Source organism: Danio aesculapii, chromosome 16 (genome assembly GCF_903798145.1).
Source record: "Danio aesculapii chromosome 16, fDanAes4.1, whole genome shotgun sequence".
Lineage (NCBI taxonomy): Eukaryota > Metazoa > Chordata > Actinopteri > Cypriniformes > Danionidae > Danio > Danio aesculapii.
In genome coordinates, this window is record NC_079450.1 from 36,097,906 (window position 1) to 36,115,999 (window position 18,094).

At 36.1% G+C, this 18,094-nt stretch overlaps 1 protein-coding gene across 1 annotated transcript in view; it reads right to left on the reverse strand.

Moving 5' to 3' along the window:
* Nucleotides 1-5,133: 5,133 nt before the first annotated feature.
* Nucleotides 5,134-18,094, reverse strand: part of clstn3 (calsyntenin 3) — a 45,896-nt gene continuing 32,935 nt past the window's right edge. The window contains exons 14-19 of the mRNA XM_056475127.1: nucleotides 17,788-18,014; nucleotides 17,157-17,318; nucleotides 15,809-15,954; nucleotides 15,521-15,656; nucleotides 7,976-8,160; nucleotides 5,134-5,652 (exon numbers count right to left, since the gene is read on the reverse strand). Of these exons, the coding sequence (XP_056331102.1) occupies nucleotides 5,503-5,652; nucleotides 7,976-8,160; nucleotides 15,521-15,656; nucleotides 15,809-15,954; nucleotides 17,157-17,318; nucleotides 17,788-18,014 (1,006 nt within the window). The 3' untranslated portion in view covers nucleotides 5,134-5,502. The remainder of the gene's footprint in view (nucleotides 5,653-7,975; nucleotides 8,161-15,520; nucleotides 15,657-15,808; nucleotides 15,955-17,156; nucleotides 17,319-17,787; nucleotides 18,015-18,094) is intronic.

The following is an 18,094-nucleotide window of genomic DNA, read 5'->3' on the forward strand; positions in this document are numbered from 1 at the left end:
CTTAGATACAGTTTAAATATATTATGGTTCAGATTTCTGTATAAGGATGCCAGACAAGCACTATGCAGGCCCGTAGTTAGGAGGGGTTCGGGTGGTTCAAAAGACCCACCCTCCACTGACTAGAATTTGGTTGCTCATTTGTCCCATTACTGACAGCATGTCGTCATAAATTGTAAAAAATATTCAATAGAAGAAGACTCTAAGACAAATTAAATTTTTAATTATTCAAATTCACAAATTCTGACTTAGAAAATGAGCTGGCCAGTTTGTTATTTGCCTATAGGGGAATTACCAACCTATGTCACACATGACATCATACGGGTTCAACCGTGCATACTGGTTGCAAAAAAAGAGCGGTTGCAATAGCAAGCATGTCATGTTGTGCGGCAGGATGCCAAAATCTCAAGTGCAAAAATAGAAAACTTAAATTTTACCGTACACCACACTGCTGTAAATGCCAACCACAGACGTTTTTGGCTAACAGCCATCAGAAGAGCTGAATGGAGTGAGCACCTAATTAAAAATGCTCTGCAGTTCTCATTTTATATCAGGTAAGTTCACACTATGCTGAATCATACACATTACTCGTTTTTGATTGCAGACATGATTTTTAGCAAAAACAGTTAAATATGGTGAATTAAACTGCAGATACTGAATGCTCAGAATGAAATGTAAACATGTAAGTTCACATACCCTGCCGTACAGGTGCAGTTCGTTGTCAGAATGCAGTTGTTTTGCTTGTTGATGATTACCCAGGCCTTGTACAGTTCCATCTTCTTTCCTCGTCTTTGGCTTGGCAGAACCTCAGTTTTTAGTACTACAAAGTTTAAAATCTGATAATCATGGAACATTATTTCTTGCACATGACCACACAGAACAAAACTGTTGGCATCCAAAGACTTGTAGGTCTTTAACTTCTCTATTGTATAAACACTTGGAGTTTCAATGAGATAGTTGTATAGTTTAGGCTGGATGCTTGGCCATTTCGTCTTATCCAATACCAATTGGGAGGGTGCTATCGCAAATTGACCTGTCAGATGAACGCCGCTCACTTTAACGTTAATTTTGCCGAATAGCTGTGTTTATCACTGGGTGACAAGCTGTTACAATACGCTGAAAGCATTATGTAAATAATATATAATGTATATAACATGTAATCAATATAACTTATCTTTAATGCAACAACAAACTCTGTATCGCATCGGATGTCATTCCCTCGCTGTCGATTCCATTTTTTTTTCTGCAACCTCGCTTTGCACGCATCCTGAATATTTACAAACCAGTAATTTGTCTATAGGCTGTAGTTTTTAATTTAAAACAAGTTTGAACAGATTGTCTAATTTGTTTTTTTAATGATGGATGATAATAAATTTGTATTTTTAAATAAGCATTTTTTCATTTTGTTCAAAATGTTTTATTTAAAATTCTAATCTCATTACAATATTCATAAAACTGTAATACACATTTTTAAGTAAACAAGTTGTGGTAAAATAATACAGTAAGCACTTTGACAAAAATGTAGGTAATATTTTTGTTCCATCAAAAAGTCTGGTTATGATCAACATCCGACAAGCTAATCCAGCAAATATTAGTGCTTAAAATGTCACTAAAATGAAGTATTTTAACCTCTAATTTAATAGAAATTGAAAAAACAACTGGAAAAACGGTCTGCTTTTGAGAAAAAAAAGAACCATTCCTTTCAATAGGCTGGCTATGGGCCTCAAACGTTATATATAATATTAGCAGATCTATAGATTTTTTAACTTATGTTGACGTCACACTGCTAAAGTGAAGGTAACTTCCTGGTTGATATTGCATAATGATATTATGTGGCGTTTGTTCCTAAACTTTGTGGCTGCAGCTATTTTACCTAATTATAAATTAAACTTATTTTACTCTTCGAGGACTCAAATTCTGATGTTTTCCACCATATATTAATAGTTTCCTGCATTTAGTTCCAGTGTTTGTGGTTACCTTGCTTTTTCATTGTCCATAAATACCCTTAAAGATATAACCATCTTCATCTTCCTTGTGTGACCGTGACAAAAATATTGAATGATGTAAAACGTGTATTTGTTAGACTCTCACTATACAAAATATGATAGAAAACTATGTTATATATAGTTTATAGGTATTATTTATTGGGGGCCCCTAGATGTCCTGGAGCCCTAAGCGGCCGCTTACCTTGCTTATTGGTTAAATCCGCCCCTGTTCACAGACACACTCATACACTATGGCCAATTTAGTTTATTCAATTCACCTATAGCACATGTCTTTGGACTGTGGGGGAAACCGGAGGAAACCCACGCAAGCATGTGGAGAACATGCAAACTCCAATCCTTACAAAACCTTACATTCTAAAACTTATCACATCCCATTCACAGCTAAAATGATATTACACATATTATGTTTATATATGTCAATGTTAATTCTATAGTCTGATTTGCTTGTTCTGAAATACATTTTCAAGACATTAACATGAACAGTGACCACACCTCTGACGTCGTCCATGTGTTTTTATTATGAATTTTTTTGAACATATTACTTCTTCAGACGGTTATCAATAACAATCAATCCATATAATTCATGTCATTGTGTCTATATGTATAGTTAATTGTCCCACAGGTAACCATTGTAATAATATAGCTTATTAATGCAAATTTTATCCATTCTTAATATCACACTGCAAAAACAACAGGCCTTTATTTACTGACAGGTTTCCACTGTACACTAACACAGACAGAGAAATAGTCACGGGGAGAGAGAGAGAGAGAGAGAAGGAGTGCGAGCTGAAAGGAGGACGGGTGGCACAGTTGTACATTCAGAAAACCAAAAAAAAGGAGAAATAAAGCAGCGTGTATCTAAAGAGTGTCAGGATAGAGATGAAGGGAAGATGACGGCAGAGGTGAAGTGTTCTAGGCATAACAATAATGTGCCTTTCCGTTTACTGTGATATTAATTACACGATTGAACATACAAATAAATAGACATTCATCAAGCCAATCGTTACCGCTCTTATTACTAATACTATTATTGTCATTATCACTGTATATTACCAACAGAGATATTCGAAAAAGAAATACCTAGCCTATCTGAAAGTGCAAAGACTGAAAATGGAACCGACAACCAAAAAATCCAATGATAATAATAGTAGTAGTCATTTGTATTTACATACATATAAGTACAATCAAAACTGCCCAGGTTGAGCAAACATTCTGATACAGCAGAGGGCGTTGTGTTTGTTGTGAGGTTGTGAGAAGAGGTGCACAAAAATCAGTGTGTGCGCGTGTGTGTTGTGATGCTTAAAAGAAAGCACTTGCATACCTAGCTGTAGTCTATCACTATGACGAAACACCTTTACGGACTAGTCCTTTATGTCTGTACAAGGGAGTTTGTCAAGGAATGTATCGAGACAGATTGTGCAGAGGAAATACAGCTTCTGGAGGGTTTTGTACTGGGCACTAGACGTTATATTAAGGCCCCGATATACTCATTGTGAACTTTGCTTTACACTTACAACTATATAGCAACCAGAGTGTGGCGTTTATGTAAATATGTGCTACATAATGAAGTAAACACAAGTAATGACAGCGACAGAGAGAAAACAGTTGTTAAGGAAGCATCAGATTGGGGAAAAGTGGATTTAGCTGCGCAATTCGGCACTTCAATCATGTAATGCTTATTTAATTGATCTGTTAAGCTTTCTACAAACAAATGTTTATGTCTATACATAAAAATAACAATTTTATAATAAGAAAATACCAGGTTGCAACATCAAGCAGCATAACAAGCTGATTTTACAGCTAAAAAAAATCAATGGAAGTGAATGAAACAGGATGTTCTAAGCCAATAAAACGGCTGTGCCTGCTCATAAGTGAAAGAATAAGGTCAATACAAAATACCATTCATTCATTTTTCTTCGGCTTAGTCCCTTAATTATCAGGGGTCACCACAGTGCAAGGAACCGCCAACTATTCTACCATATGTTTTACACGGCGGACGCCCTTCCAGCCATAACCCAGTACTGGGAAACATGCACACTCATACTCAATGGCCAATTTTGTTAACCCAATTCACCTATAGCGCATGTCTTTGGACTGGGGGCAAACCGGAACCCCAGAGGAAACATGCGAACACGGGGAGAACATACAAACTCCACACAGAAATGCCAACTGGACTCAAACCAGCGACCTTCTTGCTGGGATGCGACAGTGGTAACCACTGAGCCACCGTGCCACCTCAAAATATCATATTTCAGCATTAATATTTCTTTTAAAAATTTGTCTAATGTAACGCAGCTTACTAGTGTATGATGATGTAATCTAAAAATGAATCAGAGACGATTTCCGAGAATTAAAAAGGCGGACCCTCCAAGCCACACCTAGCGATTATTTAATCACCATGGACCAATCCGCTAGTTCAGTCCTGACGTATTGAGTAATGTTTCCGGGTCGAAGCAGCTACTCATTTAAATTGAGAAAATATTCGTTTATGACCACTTTTTAGTCATATCACACATTAAAGTAAATATTAAAATCATGATATTCACCAGTGTTTCTCAACCATGTTCCTGGAGGACCACCAGCTCTGCACATTTTTCATGTCTCCTTAACCAAACACACCTGATTCAGATCATCAGCTTATTAGCAGAGACTGAAAAACCTGTAATAGGTGTGTCAGAGAAAGGAGACATCCAAAACATGCAGTGTTGGTGGTCCTCCAGGAACGTGGTTGAGAAACACTGATATGCACGACAGTCTCTGGACATGCTGCATCACAGACACCAATATTTTAACAATTTATAAAAAATGTATGACTTTCTGGCCATCGGATATTAGGCATGGATATATATTTATAGATTTTGCGATCGTGATTCTCGAAAGTATTACATCGCTTTGTAAACGTTTATTATTACCATTTGACGAGTCTCCCCATACAGTTTAATAGAGCGCTAGGATCTGGAAAGCTGCTTCGCGTGACGTCACACTTAACAATCGGATGGTCATTTAAAACTAGTTTTGAACATGAGTAAACTTTTCCAGATGTTTGTTTTGGCCAGCTGTGTTACGCACTTTGTTTTGGCATGATATTATAAAAAATGATGTCACATCCATTCATTCTTCACTACAGCATATCGGGGTCTTTAGATATATTTCAGTGTTAATTCGTTGACAACATTTAGCGTTAACAATTAGTGTTTTCATTGTGTTTAAAACGCTCTAGTGAGCACGTCAGCTGGAAAGCCTGTATAATGAACGAACATATAAGTGTGCCATTAATAAATACATCTGGGTTGAGACCGGCAAAGAGGGAATGCGCTGTGCATTGTGGGAGCGTACATTCCAGAGAGAAGCGTTGCATTCACTGAGGCTGAGATCCTATAATCGTGTCTCAGTTGTGTTAGACACTTTCATTTTCTTTGATGGTGCGTCTGTGTGTGTGTGTATATTCCTGTATTTAAATGAGTGGGAGGTGTTTAGTATGCGGGTGTGATCAATTGGCTCAGTAACACCTGGGGGCGGAGTCTCTTCCCTCTTTCTTGATGATGATTCGCTGGTCATCACTGGTGTCATCGGGTGAATCCACGACTTCTTCCTCATCCTCACACTCTCCTTCCATATCTGTTGCGACGCCCATACGGTTCTCATACGTCTACATGAGAAAATAAGACATGATTAAGTAAGATAACGTGATTTTCGGAAAGGAAAAAGGAAACAGTTTTCACAAAATTATACACAATTTTTTTCAACTTTGACAATAATAATAAATGTTAAAGGTTTGAAATGCATTATTGATCAAGATACTTAGAAACATATCTGTGAAAGTGACTTAATCTTTTCATTTATTATAGACATAGATTAATAGAGTTTAATATTTTACACATGGTATATTATACACCTGAACGATTGCACGAATAGAGATGCCCAAAGTAGGGCCAGCGGGCCAAAGTTGGCCCATTTTCCTTTGATTTGGCCCAGAGACTGATGTGTGAGACTGATGGAGAGGGTTGGGTCGAGAGTATTAAACACAGATATCCTCATTTCCAATTTTTCCAGTTTTATTGCTGTGCTACAAAAAAACCCTGAAATTAAATGTTTAATTAAATGCTGTAAATGAATCAGATAAAAAATTACAGTAAATACTGTCACTTGACAGATAGAGGCAGAAGATATCGTCGAGCAAATCAAGGCAACATCTAGTGTAATTCTGTTATAAATTAGATTGTTTTGGTTTTGCTGTAATGTTAATTATAAAATGTAAAAAAATACAGTATTTGTAGATATAAAGCAATGTTTTCTAGTCATTTTTAAACATTATTAAATAAATTAGGAAATTTGCAGTGGAAACTGTCTTTACCTTTACTTAAGTTTGGATTTTGGCCCTTCATAAGAAAAGGTTTGGGCACCCCTGCTCTAGATGTAAAATCAAGGTTGGCACATTATTACATATGTTTTGGACATGTTCCAAACTTAAAACCTACTGGAGAAATATACTAGAAACTATTAACAAAATTGCTAATATTACCTTCCACCTGACCCAAGATTTATGTTACTGGTGGAGGAATCAGTTCATCAGCTCAATCAAAGGAAGAATTTAGGTTTAATTAAAATGGCTCTGATAGCAGCAAATAAATGCATTGCTATACTATGGAAATCAGTAGAACCACCCAGTCATATTGTATGGCTTAGAGCAATGTTTCTCAACCATGTTTCTGGAGAACCACCAGCTCTACAAATTTTCTACATCGCCTTAACCAAACCAATTAGCTCATTAGCAGAGACTAAAGACCTGTAATGGGTGTGACAGACAAAGGAGACATCCAAAACACGCAGTGTTGGTGGTGCTCCAGGAACGTGGTTGAGAAACACTGGCTTAAAGAACTTTCGTCTTATTTTCCTGTAAAAAAAAAAATGTTTAATCTAAAGAAAAAACAAAACATCAATGTTTGAAAAGATTTGGGGCACATTATTTAAATACATGCTGATGGAAAAGTATGACACTTCATTGCTTAATGTTTGTCATTATTTGTTTACGTGTTTATTTTACACATCAGCTCGATGTCTCACATATATGTCCATTTAAGTGTTCTGTCTTGTGAGGGTGGAAAGGTGGTTGGAAATGTATGTTTACATGTATAATGAAATGATTCTGTAAATTGTTGATGTGAAAATAATAAATGTATTGATAAAAAATAATAAGAAATGTTGCATATTAGAATGATTTCTGAATGATCATGTCACATTATAAAGACAGTAATTATGCTGAAAATTCTAATTTGAATAACAGGAACACATGACATTTTCTATATATATATAATTTTTTATATATATATATATATATATATATATATATATATATATATATATATATATAATTTATTTATTTATTTATTTTTTTTCACAGTGGTGTCTGATAATATTTTTTCCTCTGGAGATAGTCTTATTTATTTTATTTCAGCTAGAACAAAAGCGGTTTTAATTTTTAAGGTCAAAATTATTAGCCCCTTTAAGCTATATATATATTTTTGATAGTCTACAGAACAAAGCATCGATATACCAAAACTTGCCTAATTACCTTAACCTGCCTAGTTAATCTAATTAACCTAGTTAAGCCTTTAATTGTCACTTTAAGCTGTATAGAATTGTCTTGAAAAATAATCAAATATTATTTACTGTCATCATGACAAAGATAAAATAAATCATTTATTAGAAATGAGTTATTAAAACTATTATGTTTAGAAATGTGTTGAAATAAACTCTGTTAAACAGAAATTAGAGAAAAAAATAAACAGGGGGCTAGTAATTCTGACTTCAACTGTATATATATACATTTTACATAAAAATACATTTAAAGCATTAATATGCTGAAATATTTTTAATAAAAAATACATCTTTTACTTATGTCTGAAGGCCTAATGAATATTTTGTCCTTATTTTGACTGATTTAAGTAACATTGACTGTACTGGCATCATACCTCCATTGGGTTCACAATGATGGTGAGGGCCGAATCATCCCATTGGTTGCCACCGTCTTTGCCTCCGCCTCTTGCTCCTTCACCACGACGGTGGATGGAGCGAATGCGGAAAACTCCAAGAATCACCATGACAACCAGGAAACCCACACACACCATGATGATGACAGTGGCCGCTCCAGGAACAACTATAGACATAAAGATAGAGAGAGTGTTTATTCTAACAGTTCATTATTGTCGCCAATGGCTTTCTTGGTTTTAGGACTTGTGGAGCTGCGCATCGATAGATTTGCTCTTCAGTGTTTAGACTTTCAGCAGTGAAATTTAAACTAAACTGAACTGAACTAAATTGAACTTCAACTCTGAAAACTGAACTGACAGTTTCAATTTACTAGAACTTCTGTGTTAAACTGCTTTGACACAATCTACATTGTAAAAGTGCTATAGAAATAAGGATGAATTAAATTGAAATGAATTATTTTACAAGATTTATATCATGAAGAATAAAAATATAAATATATATTTTGACATTCAGGGCAGATTTAGTAACAGTTTGTACAAGCCCTCTATTAACATTAACTAACTACTGCCATAATTTACAAAGGCACGTAGTGAAGCATCGGCATATTATGTAGTGACAGTGTTTTTTTATGTGCAGTTTCCCTTTTAGGGGTGGGAATCTTTAAGAACTTCATGATCCAATCTGACTCAAATTCAGGGAGTCATGATCCGATTGCAAAACTATTCTTGAGCTACGTTTTTACAGATTTTTTGGCTGTGCAAATCGTCACCTTAGATTTATAAGGTTCTATCAGACATTTTTGTCAAAATTGAGTTATTCACATATTCCTATTAAATGACAACTTATTTACATGATGTGATGTTTTTTTTAATAAGTTGTTTACATTTTAAGACTTTTTATTTAAAAAACAAAAAAGGTTTTATCTACAAAGTGAAACTAGTGTGACTCTATAAGGTTCTTTATGTTAGTCAATCAGCATTTCGAATGCACGCACGAGGACCAATCAGGATCAGCTTTCTATGTCATTCCACTGGACTGCTCCATTGACAGCGGGAAAGACCAGAAAAAAACACAAAATCAGAGTCAACTAAATCATGCACCACATAAAATTGAGAAGAAACCTGAAACTGAAAAGATGTATGTAAATGTGATGAAACGTTTAATTTTACATTGTTGAAAAAGAAACAGTTATTTAAAAATGTAATACATTAAATATGAAATATTTTTATTTGTGTATATATAGTCAATGAAACATTTTTCAGTGTTTGTTAAACTCATTTGCTCATTATCTGTTTTAATTTTAAGTCTTTAAATTTGATATTTAGCCTTGAAGCATGTATGCCCCTTGAATTTAATTAATGGGGCCTAAAATTCAATAAATATAATTCATATAAAGCATATATTCAATAATAATTACCATATTAATGACATAAAATTAACAGCTGCACTGGACAAAATATTTAGCTCAGCCTTGTATGCTTAAATTTAAAAAATATTCATTTTAAAACATTAAATAAATGTTATAGAAAACAAAAAAAATGTAACCTTCTCAAACAGCAACATATTGTTACAACACAAATTTGTATCTTTTTTATTAAATTAATAAGCAGACTGATTGTATTTCTTGAAAAGTAGTATTTTAATGTATGATCTGACAGATAACACCTTATAATTCAAGCAGAAAATTACTTTTTAGAAGGTTCTATTTGTGTTTGCCCTTTTTTTACCCCAATTTGCAAATGTAAGAGAATTTTGATCATTTACATTTAGAGTTCATTTAGAGTCTCTGTCATGTTTATGTATGAAAGAGAACTGTTATGCATTTATTGTTTGCTATTGAATGCAAAAACTTTGAAGCTCAATATCTCAAAATCATTTAGAACGCAGACAGAACTTTATAATTCCAAGGTGACGAAAAACATCTTTCCAACTTTACATTTGAACCAGACCTGAAGTTTATATTTGTACTTTTGTTTATGATTGGAATATATTTATAGCAGTACTGTCATCTTAAAAATCATGTCTTGTTTTAAACAAAGATTTCAGGATGAACAAGCTCTGAATTAGCAGCAGGAATTTAAACAGCATCCTGAAGCCAATTGAACACAGGCTGAGAATAGCAGACCGAAGCCACACCACTTTCAGCAGCGTACATTGGAATGGCAAAAGAAGGCATAGGCTGTGTGTGAAAGCTCTAAAGTGCAAGGGTATGGGGTAAAATCCAAGAAAGGAAGGCATTAAAGAATATCTGAATCCAAGTTCTCTTTCATTTCCTGTCTCTAGATGTGACTTCTTCTGATCAAATTTCAAAGGCAGCATAGATGTGTCCTTTGCTGCCATCAATATCCCACAATCCTGTGTGTTCCATTTCTGACAGTTGAGCAAAAACTAAACACGGCATCTTGAAATGGGGGCCAATTTGTGTGTAAAGTCTATTTTTGACCAACATTTTCCACATTGAATTTCTAGTGAGAAGTTACTACTGTAGTAAGCAATGATCCCTTTAGTTATCACCAGAATGCTCTCCATTTTGTTGCACATGATTAAATCATTATGCTGTCTACGAAGTCTGTCTGAAATCCATTTTCCGAGGTGCCTTCGTGCGATAACATTGCCTCCAAAGTCACTGTCTGATTGGGCAGCAGGGCAGAGCCTAAGCTTTTAGACGCAGCCTTTATCAGAACTTAGCAATTACCAAGCCACATTCTTTTTAATTTGCCCTGCCCTTGGTAGATTGCGCTGGTCATTATGGAAATGTGTTCTTTAATTTTGCCCACTGTCACTAATCAACCACAGAACCTTCCACTCTCATCTGTGCTTTTATGGAATTGTGGACTCAATTTAGTTTTCCCTATATTGCATTAACGCCATTAACATATACAGTAAAACTTAAAACTCAAATCTCTATATGCAGTATGAATAGGCGCATCTACTAACATTATAAACAGACTATATGTAACCAAAAAACACTGGCCACTTACACCTGTTCAACTGCTCTTTAAAGTAAACATCTAATCAGCTAACGAAAGCTTTTTTTTTGTACATTTGTACCAGACACACTTTTACAATCATTCCATTAAAAAAACATTTATGTATATAAACAACGGTGTATTTATGAAGTGTGCTTCACACAAATGAGTGGGTTTGACAAACCACCTGTAGAAACACTCTCTCTCTCCAACCTCCCCCCCCCAAAAAAAAAAACAAACCTTCCCTCTCCCTGCTCTAGCACTAGAATTCAATTGGTTAATTATTATTGGTTAACCCATTTAATCCCACCTGTCACAATTGTGACCACAATTTTTGCTTGCATATTTTTCTGTAGTATTAAAAAGCAACTCTTATTATAAATCAAATGTTCATTCATTCGTTCATTTTCTTTTCGGCTTAGTCCCTTTCTTAATCCGGGGTCGCCACAGCGAAACGAACTGCCAACTCATCCAGCACGTTTTTACTTCCAGCCGCAACCCATCTCTGGGAAACATACACACACACTCATTCACACATACAATCATACACTACAGACAATTTAGCTTACCCTATTCACTTGTACTGCATGTCTTTGGACTGTGGGGGAAACCGGAGCACCCGGAGGAAACCCACGCGAACGTAGAGAAGAACATGCAAACTCACCAACTGAGCGGAGGCTTCTTGCTGTGAGGCGACAGCACTACCTACTGCGCCACTGCGTCGCCCAATCAAATGTTCATATATAATGAAAATTTAAGATGTCTAAATGAGTTCAGGGCAGGTCCAACATGATTGGGTAGTTTGGCCATGTGACCATACACATTCATTTCCTAGTACTGCCATCTGAATGGAAGCATAATGTCAAAGTTTTTTAAGTTGATTTTTAAATAGGAAATACATCTTTTGCATGCATGCATCATGAAAGGGTTATTTATACATACATATGAAAAATTTATTATTACATAGTTTTTTTCTGTTGTCAAACTGCTGATAATTAAAGACGGTCACAATGGTATTACACAGGGAGTCTATCACCCCCATATGTCATTCTGTGTCAGTCTGTGATGGTCGCACAAAATAAACCTAAAATGGCTAACATGTGTAGGTGCAAATGTGGCCCAGTTATCTTATGACATATGTGTGTCACTTTTGGCAATATTTGGCATGGTACGCTCTCGCTAATGCAGCTGTGAGCCTTAAGTGGCCCAGAGAAAATATGGCAAATGTGGCCCAGTTATTTTAAGACATATGTGGGCCACTTTTGGCAAATATTCGGCACAGTAAGCTTTGGCTAATGTGGCTATTAGCCTATAGTGGCCCAAAGAAGATATGGCAAATGTGGCCCAGTTATCTTAAAACATATGTGGGCCACTTTTGGCAAATATTCGGAAGAGTAAACTCTGGCTAATGCAGCTGTGAGCCTTAAGTGGCCCAGAGAAAATATGGCAAATGTGGCCCAGTTATTTTAAAACATATGCAGACCACTTTGCATTTCATGCATTGCAGCATAAAATACTTTAATTGTTACCATTGTTGAGCTACAAGGTCGGATTCTTGAAGTCTGAGTGTGTTTTTACCATTTATGAACAGTTTTTTTTTTCACTCTCTTAACTTGAACATGAACTGAACTGGAGTGAACACATGAGCTGGAGTGAACCACCCAAGAGCTATCATTCCATTCAGTAAGTAGTCCAGATGTACTGTAAGTGTAGGCCAGATCTGGGCCAGAATAAAAGCAAATTGTTGCACAGAAAAGGGTCAGTTCTGGTTCAGTTGGTTGAATTCTGGCTCATATGTGGTATTGCTTTGCCGTATCTGTGGCCCAGATCTGACAAACAGGAGCGGACTGCCCTAGAGCCATCATTCCATTCAGTATGTGGTCCAGATGAAAGTGTCTGGTGTGGGCAGGATCTGGGCCAGAATATAAGCAAACTGTGACCCAGAATAGACTCAGTTCTAGTTCAGTTGGTTGAATTCTGGCTGATATGTGATATTGCTATGGCTTAACTGTGGCCCAGATCTGGCAAACAGTAGCGGGCCGCACAAGTGCCATCATTCCATGCCGTATGTGGGCCGGATGTGTAAGTGTCGGGTGTGGGCTGGATTTAAGCCACATGAATTTTGCTAGCTGGGTATTTATTTCCGTTTATAATGAAGTTTACAATAATTTACTCTTTGTTCCTATAATTTGTCATTTTGTCATCATTTCATTTGAATATTTGTGTTAAACTGTTGCATAAGATTGCTATTTTGTTATTTTTAAAACTGAGCCAGACAATGTTTACTTCTTGTTAATGGAATAAAACTAATTTCAACAAGTTAAACCAGTCTTTAAACTAATTGCTGGCTGGAGATTTTTAATTTTGTACATGCATTTACACTATAGACCTAGACTCCCTGTGTTCTACTAACCGGTCACTATTGTGACCAAAGATGAAATCCATTTTTTCATGGTCTTTTCAATTATTTTTATAGAAAATTTACATTGATTGTTTAATATCCTTACAAATAAATGTATATGCTGACTGACTGACTGACAAGGCTGCGCGAGGCCAGCAAACACGATGTAGCTTTCATTTAAGATTAACACAGTTTCCATAATTATACTCTATAGATAAAGGGTATGGCTCTGCATACAATGACTTTATCTTGCTGGAGATTAAAGCCATTTTACTTTACTTCAGGACGCATTAATGCCGCTCTGTAGGTCTATTGGAGACTTTTATTAATATTCCTAGCAAATCTATTAAATTTTGGGAGACATACTTGTTACCTAAACGCACTAAATCGCACTTCAGCAGCGTTTATTTGCGAGCACACAAGAAAATCTGCTCTTGAGCAGCGAATATTTGAGGGAGCGTGCAAGAAGTTTTGTGCACAAACAGAGGAAATCAGCGCGCAAGCAAGGAGATACGCATGCTCATATTACGTAAATACGATCTTGACTTGTAATACTGCACTCACGACATTTGTCATTGAAATAACACTGTTGGTAGTTGGTAGATTGGTGTAAAAAGCCTGCTGCCACAGCTGGAAAAAATCCTTGAGGCAACACTGTATATATATATATATATATATATATATATATATATTATATATATATTATATATATATATTATATATATATAATATATATATATATATATAGGAGCAATATCACACGAGTAGGCTAGTGCAATATGGCAGTATATCGGCACTGGGGAAGGCGTGCGTTGGGACGAGGTCAAAGACCCACCAGTAACAATATACAGCCATATTACACTGCTACGAGTGTGATATTGCATTTATACAACAGCTCAACTGCATAATCGTGTATATAAAAAAGAAAATCAAACATGGAGAGTCTAAAAACCCTTTTGCATGAGGAACTACTTTCTTTCGCCATTCATTCACATCTGCAGCTGATGTCAGAACAGCAGAAACCGTTGCTACTTCACCAACGTCACTTGATTCTCTAGAATAATATCTAAAGTGTGCTGACAAAACAGGTGATTTTGCTGACATTTTAAGAATATCAGGCTGTACAGCATGAAATGCCATCAGTCCAGAGACATTTGTCTGTTGCAATCGAGAGATCACAATAATTAACCGTGAAAAACCCAAAGCAACGCAAACACTACCAGATTACTGTTGTGTTTGTGATAAGAAAAAATGCTTAAACACATGCGGCCATTTCTTCTCACTTTCTTTTTACTGAACTAGTCTGCAGTAACGAAAACAGGAGACTCATTAGAAACAAACAGATGGCCAACCAAAAAGTAACTCAGAATTATACAAAGAATGGCCAACACAAAATACATCCCTGATATGTGAGTCCCATCTCACACTCAATACACTACAATTACTATGGTATAAATACAGCACTACAACATACAAAAGGGAAAGATTGACTTTCTCGAGAAAGATGTAACTCACCAATTTTAGAATGTTAGATTGTGGTTAGATACGCCAATCTTTTCTCCTCTAAGGGCTTATTATGCGGTCTCTGTCGCCATCTTGTGGATGGACAACGTCAACCGTCTTTGCTCTGCTCAACGACAGGCTGATGAAGATTTATATAAATATTTAAAATAGGCACTAACCTTAAAAATAAACTGCATAGATGCTATCTAAACAATTACATTCTCTAGTGAAAAAGAAAAGCATTACATTGTCCAACAGCTGCAATATTTGTAGTAGTGTGTTTATTGATTGATCTGCTGTCACTTTATGTGGGCGGAGTAATACCCAAGAGTAAAGAGGTTGTATGAGTTCTGATATTGCAGCATATCGCACGGCTATCAGCCAATCAGATTTGAGAACCAGGCAGAACTGTATATATATATATATATTTATATATCCGGTGGGCAGCAGTTCTGGTAGTAAATAAGTCTTTAAAATTAACCTTTTTTCAAGTAAAATTGTAGTTACCATTAGTGTTTGGTACACTGACTTCCGTTTGTATAACCACAGTTTTACCACAAATACCATGGTTAAACATAAGATTAGATTCACAAAACCATAGTTAATTTAAGCTTTTTTTAAATGCTTGAGTGTGATTGCTAAATATTGTGTACCTGAGTTGCGGTGGGGGTTGGGAAGTGTGTGTCCGCTCAGTTCTCCAGTGTGATGAGATGGATGGAGGAACTGCTGCTGAGATGCCAGCAGGTGAGACGGATGGTAGAGACTGTCCAGAGAGTGCAGGAAGTTCACCTGAGCAAGTGTAAAGGAAAACATGGTGAAAGTCTGTCCGTGTTAATTATGCATCAAAATAAAAGTGAGAGCTTCTTAAGGTGTGTTATCGTCAGGAAACGTGAACTGAGTTAGTGTGCTGTAGGTGTGACGTGTTCAGTGGTGTTTGTTACCTCCAGCGTGAGCTCATTACTGGTGTAGCGGCCATTCATTTCTGAGCACGACAGACGAAATCTTCGTTCAAAACGAGCTGAACCCTTTGCTAAGCGATAGTGAATAGAGCGTAGCACATCCTCATACACAGAGATAGACTCCGCACCTGAAAAAGAGAAAATAAAGATTAGCATGTAATGCTTAATTACATACATCATTGTTCAAAGGTTTTGGTTATGTTTTTTTTTTTAATGAAATTACAATTTTATTCAGCAAAGATGCACTGAAGTGATTAAAAGTGTCAGAAATGCACTAAAACAATAAGAATGGTTCTTCAATAATCCAGACTTTAAACCAAAACCAAACTGTTTTTCTCAGGATTAACAGCTTGACAATACAGCAATGGCTATCCTATTGTATAGACATTGTTATATTGGAGCGATCCAAGCGATAACTAACAGAGCAAAGATTCCAACCACTCTTTATTGGAACCGAACACATGATAGTCTGATGTTCATTATTAAAACTTAAGTGACCTAATAGAATTGTGTAGGAGAAATAATTAAGATGTCATCCAAGATGTAGGTAACCACAGATTATTTTGACCTGTTTTACATCTATTTAGCATGACACTCTCTTCTTTTATATATTTTTCTGACATTATATATAGTAGTTCTTCTCTTTTATACTTATAATACTTAAAATGTGTATTAATACACAAAATTAATACTATGTTGTTTTGGTCTGTTTGTTCATCGAAGAGAAAATGTTATTAAGAAGCACAACTATTTGATAATAATAATAAATGTTTCTTGAGCAGCAAATTACACATTAGAATGATTTCAGAAGGATCATGTGACTGGAGTAACGCTTTTTCATTACAGGAATAAATAGCTTTTTTAATTGTAATAATACTTATGCTTTTTTACTGTACCAATATTTTAGACCATTACAGTTTATGCTGTATTTTTGATCAAATAAATGCTTTGGTGAGCTTAAAAAACTTTCTGATCTAAAACCTTTGAATGGTAGTTTCTATGATAACAATAACAGATACAAAAAAATATATGAAAAAAAAGTATTAAGAATTTAAAATGTACAAATGTTTTGTATCAAATATAAAAAACCAAATGGCATCTGTTTAAAACCCACCACAAAACATTATCCACTTCAGAAATAAGTGTTTCAAAATGGAATATATAATCAAAATAAAACAGATACACAAACATTACAGGTTATTTTGTTTTCATTGTACATCGTGAGTGTCCAAATATTTTATCGTATACATACATAAAAGTAATGTGCAAGTTGTATAATTATAAATGACTACCAGTGCTTGCAAAGTGAGTAATGATTAGTCAAAATTACCAGTAATGGCAATGTAGGCCGTTGTATTAATGATGTCGAGCCCCCTCTCTCTCAAAGACTCCATGTCAACCAGAAGCTCCTCCCTCTCTGTGTTTAGCTCCTCCCCCAAGGGTTGGACTTCACACCCATCCAGAGTGTGAGCGACAGCATCTGACATCAGCGCTGATAAACAGAAACGGAAAAAGACTCTCTACCCTTTGGCCATACCACAGAAGTGACAGAGGAGCAAAGTTCTCCAGCATTGCACAAGCCCAAAGTTACAGATAACAGAGTGAGTGCAGGTTAAACTTTGGCTGAATAAGTAATTCGGTTGCTTGTTTTGCTCTCATTCTCAATTGACACACTACACTAGCATACTAATGACGATGCCTTGACCTTGACGTCTTTAATGGGAAATCTATCAAGCATGCAGTGCCTCTAGAAAGAAGCAAAACAAGCTCTTATACTGCGGATCTTTAGTTATTAGGCATTCATAAAGTCAAGCCTCTTGGCCTTAACAGGGCCTGAAGTGAAGATCGTTTTCCCAGAATAAACGAACAGAATCTATTTAACTGCAAAAGCCCTTATAGGGGTGATCTGTCATGCTGTGGGTTCAAGGATTATTGGTTTAGGTGAAATGTTCAACCCTTACCCCCTCCCTCCATGCCCTGAGCAGCTGTGTTCACAGCGTGAGACAAGGAGCAGACGATGCGGAGCTCAGGAAACAAGGGAACCCCTTGAGGACCCTCAAACTCAGCGGCTGGACGGGCCAGATGGGGTCCCACCCCGGAGAGGGAGATCTGAGGAGCATCAGGCTGGAGAACGACCAGGTAACCCTCCAGCTGTCTGAGAGAGAGACAGCTCTCCTCACTGAAACACCTGCGGCACAAGAAAAGTTTGGCAATCTACTACATGTGTGCGTTCACTGCACGCTTCTTTTTAAGAAGTTCTACATAACA